Source organism: Bos indicus x Bos taurus, chromosome 5, assembly GCF_003369695.1.
Source record: "Bos indicus x Bos taurus breed Angus x Brahman F1 hybrid chromosome 5, Bos_hybrid_MaternalHap_v2.0, whole genome shotgun sequence".
Lineage (NCBI taxonomy): Eukaryota > Metazoa > Chordata > Mammalia > Artiodactyla > Bovidae > Bos > Bos indicus x Bos taurus.
The window spans coordinates 110,030,640-110,044,776 of NC_040080.1; the positions used below are offsets into that span (position 1 = coordinate 110,030,640).

General features: G+C 36.3%; 1 protein-coding gene across 10 annotated transcripts in view; it reads right to left on the bottom strand.

Annotated features, from left to right (window-relative positions):
- The window catches only part of PTPRQ (protein tyrosine phosphatase, receptor type Q), a 296,165-nt gene that overhangs the window by 73,145 nt on the left and 208,883 nt on the right, over positions 1-14,137 (bottom strand). For all 10 annotated transcript variants that reach the window (XM_027543274.1, XM_027543276.1, XM_027543277.1 and 7 more), the window contains 3 exons: positions 11,095-11,216; positions 4,226-4,412; positions 469-713 (listed from right to left, as the gene is read on the bottom strand). In XM_027543274.1, coding sequence (XP_027399075.1) covers positions 469-713; positions 4,226-4,412; positions 11,095-11,216 — 554 coding nt within the window. The remainder of the gene's footprint in view (positions 1-468; positions 714-4,225; positions 4,413-11,094; positions 11,217-14,137) is intronic.

Below are 14,137 nucleotides of genomic sequence, written 5' to 3' on the forward strand. Positions count from 1 at the left end.
CCAAAATGGATAATTTAGAATTAAGATATAAAATGCTTTTAGCAATAGTTGTGTGAAATACATGTGAATTTCAATCATACAAATAGTTATTTCTGCCCTTTGCTTTTGCTATTTCCTTTTCCATTTTCCATTTATAATCACACAGAAACAGTCTCCCTTTAGGCAAAACTATCTATATATCACTGCTCTTTAACTTTTAGTGTTGGTTTTCTTTATGCTTTATTTTTGGATTTCCACTATAATTGTGCACACTTTTCTGTTATTTACATATTTTCATATGACTTTCTGTATTAAAATAGGAAATCAGCAATTCTGTTTCCCCAAATCTTTTTCATTTGGCATGTCTTAAGCAATTCCACCAAGAGATAAGGAAAATGTAGTATTGCATAAGCTGCAGTATTTTTGAATGCTGAGTTTTTCTATCAGTTTTGTAAAACAGATGAATAATTAGAAACTGTGTACACTTACACTGATGTTGTACGTATGTCCACCTTTTAGCCCTTCTAACATCGCAATGACAGATGTGTCAGTTTTCTGGATGATACTGAGGTTGTGAATCTGGACAGCAGTAGGATCATCTTCTCTGTAAACCAAAGCTTGATACACTTGGATATTTCCATTTGGTTGAGAAGGAGGAAGAAATGTTAACTGAAATTTTGTAACTTCATCTGGTATCTTCTGAAATGTCATGTTGTTAGGTGGATCCTTAGGGACTAAAAGTATTTAGAAGTTAAAATTATTTAAAAATTTGTGTTTGTTTTGATCTCCATATAAAACTGATTTGCTTCAAACTTTTCTCAAATTTCTCTTTACAAAGAGTATTACACAAATCATGTAATTATGAAAAGCAAAATGGCTGGTTCATTATAGAATCACTGACATTTATAGATCACAGAAACCGTAACAGTGATCCAATTTATTTGCTTATATATTTAGCCTTTTATATGTATGTGTCTTACACAGAATGAACTCCTATGACACTGAACTTAAAAATAATGTAGACTCACAGGAAGTTGCAAAAATCATACATTCAATTCCCTGTTACCTTCCCCCAGCTTTCCCCAGTGGTGACATCTCATATAACTGTAGTTAAATATCAAACCTGGAAACAGAACTGGCACAATCATATTAACTTGACTATAGGTCTTATTCAATTTTCACCATTTTTCATGCTTTCCTGTATTTTTGTATGGTTCTATGCAATTTAATTCCACGTATAGACTACTGTAACCGTCACCAGAAACAAGATACAAAACTCTTCCGTCACCGTAAAGAAAAGTCCTCTTGCTCTCCCCTTATATTGGCACTCCGTGACTCCTCGACACTGGTCAGTCTCCACCTGCATAGTTTTATTAGTTGCCAAAGACATCTGCACAATGACCTTGAGATCAGAGCTGCTGCGTATAGCAACAGTTTATTCTGTCTTCATTGCTGAGTAGTGTTCCACTGTACTAGAATTTGTTTAATGATAAAAGCATTTGGGTTGTTTCCAGTTATTTTGTCGTTATTCCTAATAAGCCTATTAACATTCATATAAAGATATTTGTATGAACACTAAGTTTTCAATTGTCTGTGATAGCTGCCTAAGATTGTAACTTGTGGATCTATCGTGAGTGCATGTTCAGTTTTACAGATTACCAAAATATTTTTATATTGTATCAGTAGTTATACCCTTTTATATTCCCACTAGCAATGTATGACAGATACAGTCTTTTTGGACTTTTTCCAGCATTTGGTATTATTACTATTTTAAAAATTATTTTTTCTGTTCTAGTAGATGCATAATGATGTATCATTGTGGTTTTAATTTACATTTTCTTAACAGATAATAGTGTTGAAAAAACATATCTTGAGTTTATTTGCCAATCATATTTCCTCTCTGGTGAAATATCAGTTCATGTTCTTTGTCAGTTTTCTTTGCATATTTTTGGCCATGTGGCATGTGGGGTCTTAGTTCCCTGACCAGGGATTGAACCCATGCACCCAGCAGTGGCAGCTTGGAGTCCTAAATACTGAACTGCCAGGGAAGTCCCCTCTGCAATTGTCTGATTAGATTCTTTTTAAGTGTTGAATTTTAATATTTCTTTATATATTCTAGATATTCCTGTTTATTTTTGATAAATAAAAGTTGCCCTAACATATAACTAGCCAAATATCAATAAATTGTTATGAAAAATAACACAGGATAAAATTATTTTATAAATGTGAGAACTAGTTCTTATCAAACTATATAATTAGTATTTTTCACACATGTATGCCTGTGGCGGATTCATTTTGATATTTGGCAAAACTAATACAATTATGTAAAGTTTAAAAATAAAATAAAATTTAAAAGAAAAAAAAATAAAATTTAATGGTTGCATGAACATATTTATTTTAATCACATTGAAATGTATATATTCTTCCATTCTAGGTAACAAATTTCCATGAAGAAGGCTGTTCATATTTGACTATGAATAGCTCAGATATTCATATACACTTGTAGAGATATCTAGAGATAGTTCCCTATGGCAAGCAAAACATAAGTAAATAAATAGAAAAAAAGAGAGAAGCAGATAAATATGTTATTGTGCAAATATCACAATGTGAAGAAATGCATAGCTGATATAAAAGTTAAATTGGTTCAACACACATTTTCACAATTGCTATTATCCATTTTTATAATATATAAGAATATATATATTTCTTTTTATGAAAGATGATTTCCTAAAATTAGGATCAGCTTTAAAGTTGAATACATGAAAAAATTATCTGAGTGTTAGAAAGAACTTCCTATCCTCCAGATATCTTTGTTTTCATATCTAAAATCTATTCTTAGAGGTTTAATAAAAATTTATGAAACTACAATACCCTTGGAAAAGGTGTCACATTAAGATTGTTGATCAAAGTTTTAGGGTATGAACATGAACAAGTTTAGCAGCAACTTTTCTCACAGATGGGCAGGATAAGGGAGAAGTGCAAAAAGTAAAATAAGTACCTGAACTATACATGGCAATTAAATGGAAACAAGTAGAATTTTATGGTGCTGAGGATAAGATGTACCTTTCAATTTAGAATGGTAAGTCTATAGATAATAAAATATACAGCATAATGAAAAGACTAATTTTTTTTTTTTTACCTCCTATACTTACCTTACAGATAGCAACAAATAAACTATAGCAACACATCCTTCATGTGCTCTTTCCAGAGATATATCTGCTGGCAAAGAACATCAGGAGTCTGAAGGAGGATGGGGCAAGCGAGTTCTGGGAAGTTGACTTTCCACGGTAATTTCTCACAGGTTACAATCTTACTATCCACTCAGACCCTGTTCATACCAACTTGAGGCAATCTGTACAGATTCTGACATTAATGCTTAGATTATATAATAAAACATGCCACTTGACTAAGTGAAGAGAACAGATATGGTAAACATAGCTAGGGGGTTAATTGGCTCTTCTGTCCATAGGATTCTCCAGGCAAGAATACTGGAGTAGGTTGCCCTGCCTTCCTCCAGGGGATCTTCCTGACCCAGGGATTAAAACCAAACCCATGTCTCTCACGTCTCCTGCATTGGCAAGCATGTTCTTGGCACCTGGAAAGCCCAGATAATTTAATAATAGAGTGGTGGTGGTTTAGTCGCTAAGTCGTGTCTGACTCTTGCAACCCCATGGACAGTAGCCTGGGCCAGCCTCCTCTGTCCTTGGGATTCTCCAGGCAAGAATACTGAAGTGGGTTGCCATTTCCTTCTCCAGGGGATCTTCCCAACCCATGAATTGAACCTGGGTCTCCTGCATTGCAGGCAGATTCTTTACTGACTGAGCCCTCAATAATAGAGTATCATTATTTTAATGTACATTTAAACAATGGGACATAAATAATTAAAACAGAATTTAAGGTGAAGCTTTATTGGCTATAGACAGTTGGAAAAATCATTTCTTAGGCAAGGTTGTCCAACTTTTAAAATACTTAGTGTTGAAATAAACACACAAAAAATACATTTGGATACCTTATTATGAACTAATTTATTTCTGTATTTACAAGTATTGACTATACTATGTAATTCCATTTTGCCTCAAAAATACAAATAGAAAGCTTCACTTTTGTCAGCCCCAGTGAGTCATTGAATTTTATGCTTATATGCTTAAAATTTTCTTGTAACACATATGCTTTGTAGGGTAGAGTGTGAGAAACTGTAAGAAAGACACTTAGTCAATTTTTAGCAATGATGAAAAATATACCTTACCTGATTCTAAAGTGGTAACAATTATTTCAGCACTTGACTTTCCGTCCACATATGCAGCACTGATATTTCCAGTGAATGCAGTGATCACCACGGAATACCTTGTGAAGATTTCCAAATCTTTAACTTCTATGGTTTTATTTTCTTCATTTGACTTGATTAAGGAAATATTAAATTCATCACTATCTACCTATAAGAAAAAAAAATAGCTAATAGAGGAAGCAGCACTTGAGTTACAAATCACTAAAACATATTAATAGAAAGCTACAAGTGGTATATCTTTCTAGGCAAGATTTAAAATTTCTTTTATTTACAGTCAGATGGTCCTGGGAAATCCAAAGTGCTACTTTAAGAGTCTACTACCTAGCAGTTATTTCAACAGTTGAAAGTAAAAGAAAAAAATCAACCACAATAATCAGAAAAAGCAAAAACCATCTCTGTAGTCAATGAAACTTCTACTCCAGTGTTTTACAGAGGAATGAATTTAGTCATCAAGGGTTCAGATCCCAACCTGGTCACTTAGCAACTTCCATTCTATAAGTCATTTATGCCCTGGGTCTAATTTTCTATGTATGTAAGATCAGGGTAATAATATCTAAATAATTATAGTATTTTGATGATTTAGAAAAAAACTGATCTGAAGTAGTTAGCAAAGAAATTTGTGGGTTTTTTTTTTTATCGTGACCCACAAAAGTGAAACACATTTGGCAACATAATGTCCATACACATTCAGGCTGTATGTGTGTGAATGTGTATTCTTTATAACTGCAAACTGCTTTTGAGAAATACAGCTTCTAAAATGCACTTTGATATTTTCTGCTCTTTTAAATTTTATTCCGATTCATTTTTAAAATGGTGGTCATAACTGAAGTTTGAAAACCTGATCTAGCACCATGCATGGTACTAAATAAGGAATCAATTAATATAGATGCAGTTATTAAATGTGTGCAAATGAGTATGCTTAGGTACAATAAATACAGTTGTACTATTTATTAAAACAGTCTGTCTTTGATAGAGAATCTGGCCTACTCACTGTAGGGACTAAACATAGCTAACGTATCTAGCACTGAAGAGAAGGACTTTTCCTGAGATGAACAAATAATTCAAAATCCCCTTATGCCTGCTTCTATCAGGTACTTGACTTGAAACACTTAAAAATAAGTTGGATACACTGTCCTCACTAACAAGTTCATTTTCAACTTGAACCTTTCTTATAACTTTGAAAGATGTATTTTTGTTCAATATGTTCAATTTTGTTCAATTTGTTCAAATTCTCTTTTCTAAGTTTCTTAACTGAAAAAGATATTGCTATAAGAAGCACAGGAAAAGCAGATACAATATCAGTATTGAAAAAAAAAATCAAACAGATCGAACCATCTTGAGAGAGAGCAGTAGGGGAAGATACTCCACTGGCAGGAAAACAGATCAGCGTAGGAATCCAACTGATCAGCTTCATGTATCCTTGCGCAGAAAGTGTGTGTTTAATTGGTTGTCAACATTTAAATATCACATACAAATCAGGCTTTTTAAAGTTCCCCTAAGACTAGACTTAAATGTATGCTAGCTAACAATTATCTAAAGATGAATGATGGGTAACTCTTATAACGGGGTAGGGGTCTCCAGCTCATTACTGCTCACCACTTAGCTTCACGTTCCTTAGCTGACTACTAGAGCTATTTCAGTTCTGGTTTTATAGAGTTGGGCTGAATTTCTCAAGATTCCATAGCTGCTTGGTAACTGCGATAGGATTTGATCCCAGGTCTTTGAAGAGTTCAGACCTCTCTGCTGCTGCTGCTTAACTCGCTTCAGTCGTGTCCGACTCTGTGTGACCTCATAGACGGCAGCCCACCAGGCTCCCCCGTCCTGGGATTCTCCAGGCAAGAACACTGGAGTGGGTTGCCATTTCCTTCTCCAGTGCATGAAAGTGAAAAGTGAAAGTGAAGTCGCTCAGTCGTGTCCGACTCTGTGCTACCCCATAGACGGCAGCCCACCAGGCTCCTCCGTCCATGGGGTTTTCCAGGCAAGAGTACTGGAGTGGGGTGCCATTGCCTTCTCCGTCAGACCTCTCTACACTACCACAAGGTCATGAGACCTGATCTTATAAAGTAAAATTAAATTATTCCAATGCCTTCATTAAAAAATGGTAACAGATCCCAGTTAGTAAAGTAGGAAATAAAATGCATGTGATGTACCATATCTTATAAAATATATAGTAAAATTCCCAAAGAATGCTGTGCCCTCAAAAAACAGCACAAAAATTCATTTTCTGTCTTCACTAAGCCTACTAAATTTAACCTTCTCTGTACAGTCTCCTCTATATATTATGTACCCTATAACAGAAACTTTAATTGTAACATTATATGCCAAAAAGACTGGATACCTCATACTCTATAATTATCTACATTCTGGTGTTCTAGACTGTGAGTTACTTGGAAGCAGAACTTTATGTTTTCCATCTTTGTCTTGGTGAAAAGAAGCTACTAAGTATTTGCTAAGTTAAAAAAATAAAAGGAACATAAAACTCTTAGAGGAAAACACAGGCAGAATACTCTATGACATAAATCACAGCAAGACCCTCTATGATCCACCTCCTAGAGTAATGGAAATAAAAACAAAAATAAACAAGTGGGACCTAATTACACTTCCAAGCTTTTGCACAACAAAGGACACTATAAAAAGGACAAAAAGACAACCCTCAGAATGGGAGAAAATAATAGCAAATGAAACAACTGACAAAGGATTAATTTCCAAAATATACAAACGGCTCATTCAAGTCAATACCAGAAAAACAAACAGCTCAATCAAAAAGTAGGAAAAAGGCCTAAACAGACATTTCTCCAAAGAAGACATACAGATGTGTAACAAACACATGAAAAGATGCTCAACATCACTCATTATTAGAGAAATGCAAATAAAAACTACAATGAGATATCACCTTACACCGGTCAGAATGCCATCATCAAAAAAGTCTACAAACAGTAAATGCTGGAGAGGGTGTGGAGAAAAAGGAACCCTCTTGCACTGTTGGTGGGAATGTAAATTGATACAGCCAGTATGGAAGATGGTATGGAGATTCCTTAAAAAACTAGGAATAAAACCACCATATGACCCAGCAATCCCACTCCTAGGCATATACCCTGAGGAACTCAAAATTGAAAAAGACACATGTACTCCAATGTTCATTGCAGCACTACTTACAATAGCTAGAACAAGAAAGCAACCTAGATGTCCACTGACAGATGAATGGATAAAGGAGCTGTGGTACATGTACTCAACGGAATATTACTCAGTCATAAAATGGCATGCATTTGAGTCCGTTCTAATGAGGTGGATGAACCTAGAGCTTATTATACAGTGAAGTAAGTCAGAAAGAGAAAAACAAATACCGTATACTAACGCATATATATGGAGTGTAGAAAGATGGTACTGATGAAATTATTTGCAGGGCAGCAATGGAGATATAGACACAGAGAACAGACTTACAGACTCGGCGGAGGGGGTGGGGGAGGAAGGAGAGGGTGGGATGTATGGAGAGAGTAACATGGAAGATTACATCACCATATGTAAAATAGACAGCCAACTGGAATCTGCTGTATGGCTCAGGGAACTCAAACCAGGGCTCTGTATCAACCTAGAGGGGTGGGATGGGAAGGGAGATGGGAGGGAGGTTCAAGAGGGAGGGGATATGTGTATACCTATGGCTGATTTATGTAGATGTTTGGCAGAAAACACAATTCTGTAAAGCAATTATCTTTCAATTAAATAATAAATTTAAAATAAAAGGAACAACAAAAGGCCAGAAAATGCAATTCCCAGTAGAATCATCCCAGGTGATATCTGAGCCCATATATCTTTATTGTGCTGTGCTTAGTCACTCAATCCTGTCCAACTCTTTGTGACCCCATGGACTGTAGCCCGCCAGGTTCCTCTGTCCCTGGGGATTTTCCAGGCAAGAATACTGGAGTGGGTTGCCATGCCCTTCTCCAGGGGATCTTCCCGAACCAGGGATCGAACCCAGGTCTCCTGCATTACAGGTGGATTCTTTACCACCTGAGCCACCAGGGAAGCCCATATGTCTTTATTAAAGAGTGTCAATTTTTGCTTCAAGTCTTTTAAGGGAAGAGCAATATGCCCTTGTGGCTGGTATTTGGCAGAGGCCAGGGTGCAGCATAAATCTTAAATTCAAGGGCACGTATTCTTTGGCCTGGGAGCCAATGACTTCTGGGCTTCTCAGGTGGTACTAGTGGTAAAGAACCTGCCTGCCAGTGTAGGAGCCATAAAAGATGTGCGTTTGACCCAGGACCCAGCACAGTGCTGGCATCTGAATGTATTTAAAGTTGTACTGGAAGTTTGAGATTGACATGTACAGATTACTATATTTAAAATAGATAACCAACAAGGACCTACTATACAGCACAGGGAACTCCAGTCAATATTCTATAATAATCTAAATGGGAAAATGATTTGAAAAAGAACAGGTACATTATATGGATAACTGAAACACTTTGCTATATCCCTGAAGCTAACACAACATTATTAATCAACTATGCTCCAATATAAAACAAAATTTTAAAAAATAAACTAGAAGTGTGTTGAAAGAATGAAGGGAAGACCGCTTTAGTTCCAAGAATCCTAGGGAAACTGTGAAGTGTTAGAATCTATCTGAATTTTTGCTGTCTTTGATCCAAATGTGTTTTGGTGAGCACATATTTCAATTTGGCAAATTTTATTTGCTTTTTTGATAGTTTTTCCTATTTCCATCACACTATTGTGCTGGTTTTAGCCAGGTCTTAACTGTTTGAGAAGTTTTTTTTGTTTTTTTTTTTATCATCTCTGTGCCTCAGTTCTCCTATACGCAAAAGTAAGATTATAATACTTACATCAAAATGTTATAAGATACAATAATACAATGCATATGAAGAGGCTAATATGTAGCTGAAACGAACTAAGCAATTACAATAGTTCTCTTTCCATCCTTCTCTCTTTCCCTTACTCAGTTTTAATCTCAGTAAGAATACTGAGAGAATTAGATGATAAATCACCTTTTTTTAAATGGTTTACTTTTCCCTCCTTTCAACACAACCAAACTCCATGAGAGAGCTATTTTCCCTAATAAAGTATCTTCTAGTTAATAGAGCACAGTGTTAACATTTTATAATTTGCTTTTAATGATATTCCTGGAGCATTTGTCATTCATGTTGATTGTTTTTGGCTAATTATGAACTAAAAGTCTTCACAAATGTGCTCTAAAAAAGGAGGATCATAAACTGAAGACTGGGAGAAAAAAATGTACCAATAATCCTTTAAGTTTTCCTTTAATCATGACGGGTCTTTTGAGATAGAATTATTTCCACTTAAGAAATAATATAAAAGCATTTTAAAAAATCATAAAAGTTAAAGAAGAGATGAATAAATACAGCAAGAGGAGGAGGAGAATTCACCATGGATTGCCTAATTTAATGCTTCAGACGCCACCAGAAGGGATTGCTCTTCAGCTCCAGTAAAACCCAAGCAGGATGCCAGGAGAAATTTCCAATTCTAACCCTAGCTAACAACTCTGCATTATTCACACTGTGGAGCACCCTGCTGTAGGCAAGAGGCTTGACTCCCATGCTTGCGTTTCCTACTGTCTGAATGGCTACTCCAATTCAGTGTTTTCAGGTCCCTTTTACTCAAATGTTTGTATTCCCCAGGACACTTTCTTCAGGTTAGTCCTTACAGAAGAGTTTCTTACCCTAAATGTTTCATAGTTAATCTCATCTATTCATATTATTTCATCCATCCAATACCAACGCTTCCCAAATCTGGAAATACAAACTTCCTCTCCTGAGCTACAGATCCATGAATGATCCTGTCAATGGGCATCTTCACCTGGGGACTCCCAGGCATCTTAGCACATCTAGTTCTGAATCCATGCCTTTTCTCTACAAATCCATTCCTCCTCACAAGTTTCCAAATCATATCTCTTAAAAAGTCACCCTTGATTTTTATTTTCACTCACCATCCATGGATTTTTTTCCTCCAGATCCTGCATATTTAAATTATTTTTTTATTCTGTTACCCTCACTCATTTCCTTTTCTTGCCCAGTTTTACTCTTATGGTTTCCTGCCTCCTTTAATTTTGTACCCCCAGGACTGGTCTAAAACTATGCTTTACAATATGATCATACTGATTCTGTAAAATAGAAATCTGTATCCCAACACTGCTTTATTTCCACAATTGGCACCCCACTGAACTTACCATGACCCACACTCCACAATAGGTTTTAAGTCGGCCCCCGAATCAAGCCTCATCTCTCAGGCCTTTTCTTTTCAAATGTTCCATTAAGGATGCCCTAACTACTTTCTTTTTCTTGAATGAAGCTAACTTTTTACACTTATATTTACACTACCTTTCCATGTTCTGCTTCAATCATTTTCAAAGTTAAGCCCTGATACTGTCTTATTTTGGAGCTATGTCTCCTAATGCCTTGGCCGTTCTTTTGTATTTTAAGTTCTTTTTCACTGTATTTTAAACCGATATATTACTGTCAACTTGAACTTAACCTCATTTATCTATATCATCTATACCCTGAAGATAAATAACAATAAGCGTGATGACAATATTTTGTTTGCACTTCTTGAATATTTACTAGGTATCAGGCAATGTTTTAAGTTATTTATGTATGTTGACTAACTTAGTCCTCACAAAAATGCTGTACCCTGGGTAGTATTATCTATCTTTATTTTACAGATGTGGACACAAACATAAACAAGTAAAGGAAGCTGCCTAAGGTCTAACAGAGCTAAGAGTAAAATTCAGTCTGGTTGCAAAACCTGGATTCCTAACCATGCTCTATACTGCCTTTCAGAGAAGACAAGACAGGTCTTACTGATTTGACGTCTATCAAATAGAAGGTTGGTCCGGTAATGACAGTAGGTTCACTCCAGCTGATGTTGATGCTGAAAGGTGATGTTGCTACTACATGCACATTTTCAGGAGGACCGTCTGGAGCTACGAAAATAGAAAAAATTCAGTTACCTTTCTACATTTCAGCTAGTATTTGCCACAATATGACGACAGAAAAAAACAAAAGAAGGATAATGATAATGAATTATATATTATAGTTCACAGCATACTAAAATGCATTGCCAGATCAAAAGATGTAATTCCTTTAAAAATAATTACTATACATAAAGAACTTCCACGTGAGAAATTACTGATCATAAATACATGATTTTTAATCTCAAAACAACATTTTGAAAAGAAAGCATTACTAATTGCTAAAATCTATTTGAATAAATAAAGTTTTATTTTTAAATAGCCTAATAATGTTGTTTTAAGAAACTTGCAGGAATGCATTTGACTACAGAAAAATGCAACTTGTTCAAGTGAATTATATTTAAAATGTATTTTCTTACAAATGTAAGTTGGACTGGTTTATTGTCTTCACTGAGGGGATAACATAGGAAATAGGTTATACAACTGATCTTATCATTACAAATGTAAATATTTCCTGAATTCATTTTGATTCCAAACAAATTCTTTAATTTGTCCTACTTTTAATATTACTGTCTTCATCAGGAGTGCAGAACAAGGGATAACATTTTAATGAGTTGACTGCTGAAAACTCTTGTTTAAATTTTAATTTGTGAAACGACTAGGAACTACAAGAGTTCTCAGTTTGTTAAGAAGGAATTAGTCACAGTTAGTTTGACATAGACATTAACCTAGAAACACTGCTGTACACATCTCTCTCCTAGTATGGCTCCTCGTCAATACTAGGGAGATGAGTATTTCCCAGCACTTCTGATTTTTAAATCGACATAAACAGACATTACTGAACAATATCATTCCTCAGATCCTGAGAAGGCGTAAAGAAGAAGATAAAATATTCCCTTCCTGAAATAAATTTGTAACAGCAACAAGCTGTATAATCTTGGTCCAACAATAAAACCCCTGGACCTCGGTGTCCTCTTCATATGCAGATTCCACAGTGCTTTAAAAAGAGTTACAAGCCAGTGAGCACAAAATGTGCGAAAGTAGCCCGTTAGCGTCTGGTCCTTTTTGTCAATTAATACAAAATAGTATCACAAAGGGCAAAGGAAAGATAAGAACTAATTAGAAATACAAATAATCTGCTCTGAGAGGGCAGAGGACACTGTGGTGAGTACAGAAGGGCAGGGAGTCAAGGTAAAGTTGCAGAGATGGGGATTGAAGGGACTTTGAAACATGAGAAGGATTTCAATAATCAGAAGGGCAGGCTCAGGGGCACTTCTTTGCTAAGAGGGTCATAATAAAGCCACAAAGATATAAACAATGGGGTCCACAGACAGATAGAATTTTACTTCTGCAGCATGGCTTTCCATGGTAATCTTATGTTTATTATTCTATACACTGAAAAATATTACTCTAGGAAGGGGTCCACACACTTCACCAGACTGTCAAAGGAACCCACGGTGCAAAAACATTTCAGAATCCCTATATTCAAGGAATAGAGGTATCACAGAAAGACCAGTGTTCATGAAGGGGCGGGGTAGGGAGCAAGCCAACTAGTCACTGGGGAACTAAGTTAGGCAGCACTCGATTATGTTAAAGGGTTTGACGTTCACTCTTTAAACAATGGGATGTCACTGAAAGCTTTGAAAAGGCAAGTACTTTTCTAATGATTTAGGAGGAAATCTCAGGCAGCTATGAAAAAGATAAGTGCTCTGAAGCAGTGAGTTCAGACAGGTTATTTCCAAAACGTCAGGTAAGATCTGATGAGAGCCGAAAGTAGAAGAGCGACAGTAGGTAGAGAAAGGAGGAGATGAACCCCAGAGTCCTGAGAAAATTTAACAAAAAGAACTTAAGGGCTGACTAGCTGTGAGACAGAGGGTGTAGTAAAAAGCTAATTCATGTATTAATACTGGGGGAGGGCTGATAGAATTCACAACAGCACCTTCAAGAACAGATACTAGTTTTGATAGGGATAAGACCTTGGCAGGGGATGCTAAATTTGCATCTGTACTCATTAAGCCTGAGATACTCACAAGGATTGAGATGCCTACCTGGCAACTGTAAAACGGAGTCTAGAACATGGGAGATGGGACCAAGATGAAAAGAGTTTGTTAACAAATTAAAAGTAATTCCTTACAAATTGAGATAGTATCAGTATGGCAAGTATATCTGGTTCAGGTGACTCACGGGCTCTGAAGAAAGCCAGAAGGTTTATTTCAACACTGCTGCTGCTAAGTCACTTCAGTCGTGTCTGACTCTGTGTGACCCCATAGATGGCAGCCCACCAGGCTCCCCCGTCCCTGGGATTCTCCAGGCAAGAACACTGGAGTGGGTTGCCATTTCCTCCTCCAATGCATGAAAGTGAAAAGGGAAAGTGAAGTCGCTCAGTTATGTCTGACTCTTCGCAACCCATGGACTGTAGCCCACCAGGCTCCTCCATCCACGGGATTTTCCAGGCAAGAATACTGGAGTGGGGTGTCATCGCCTCCAACACTAGGTAAGTATTTAAGATGCTCATAGTAATGACAGTCTTTGGACTATTAATGAGTTCTTGGTACTTAGAACATTTCCAAGAGAAATGATATTATGTGTTTGGAATTTAGGTGCCCAACTCAGCCTGGATTCTTAACCATCTGAGCCACCAGGGAATCTCTCAACTCAGTCCATAAAGTACTTTTTAATAGTAGCATTGACATAATTTAAAGAAGTTGTTACTTCTTTAAATTATGTCAATTTAAAGTAACATTATGTCAGATGTTACTACAGAGGATGTATAAGAAATATTATGTGGGAGAATGGTTTGTGGATGACAAACACATCCTTCTATTTGTACCTTTACTGAATTTTGTGCAATACTCTGAACACTGACTCAAGATGCAGTCTATATGACACCGAGGGGAGAGAGGGAGGAAGGGATGCTCCAGGATTCCAAGGTG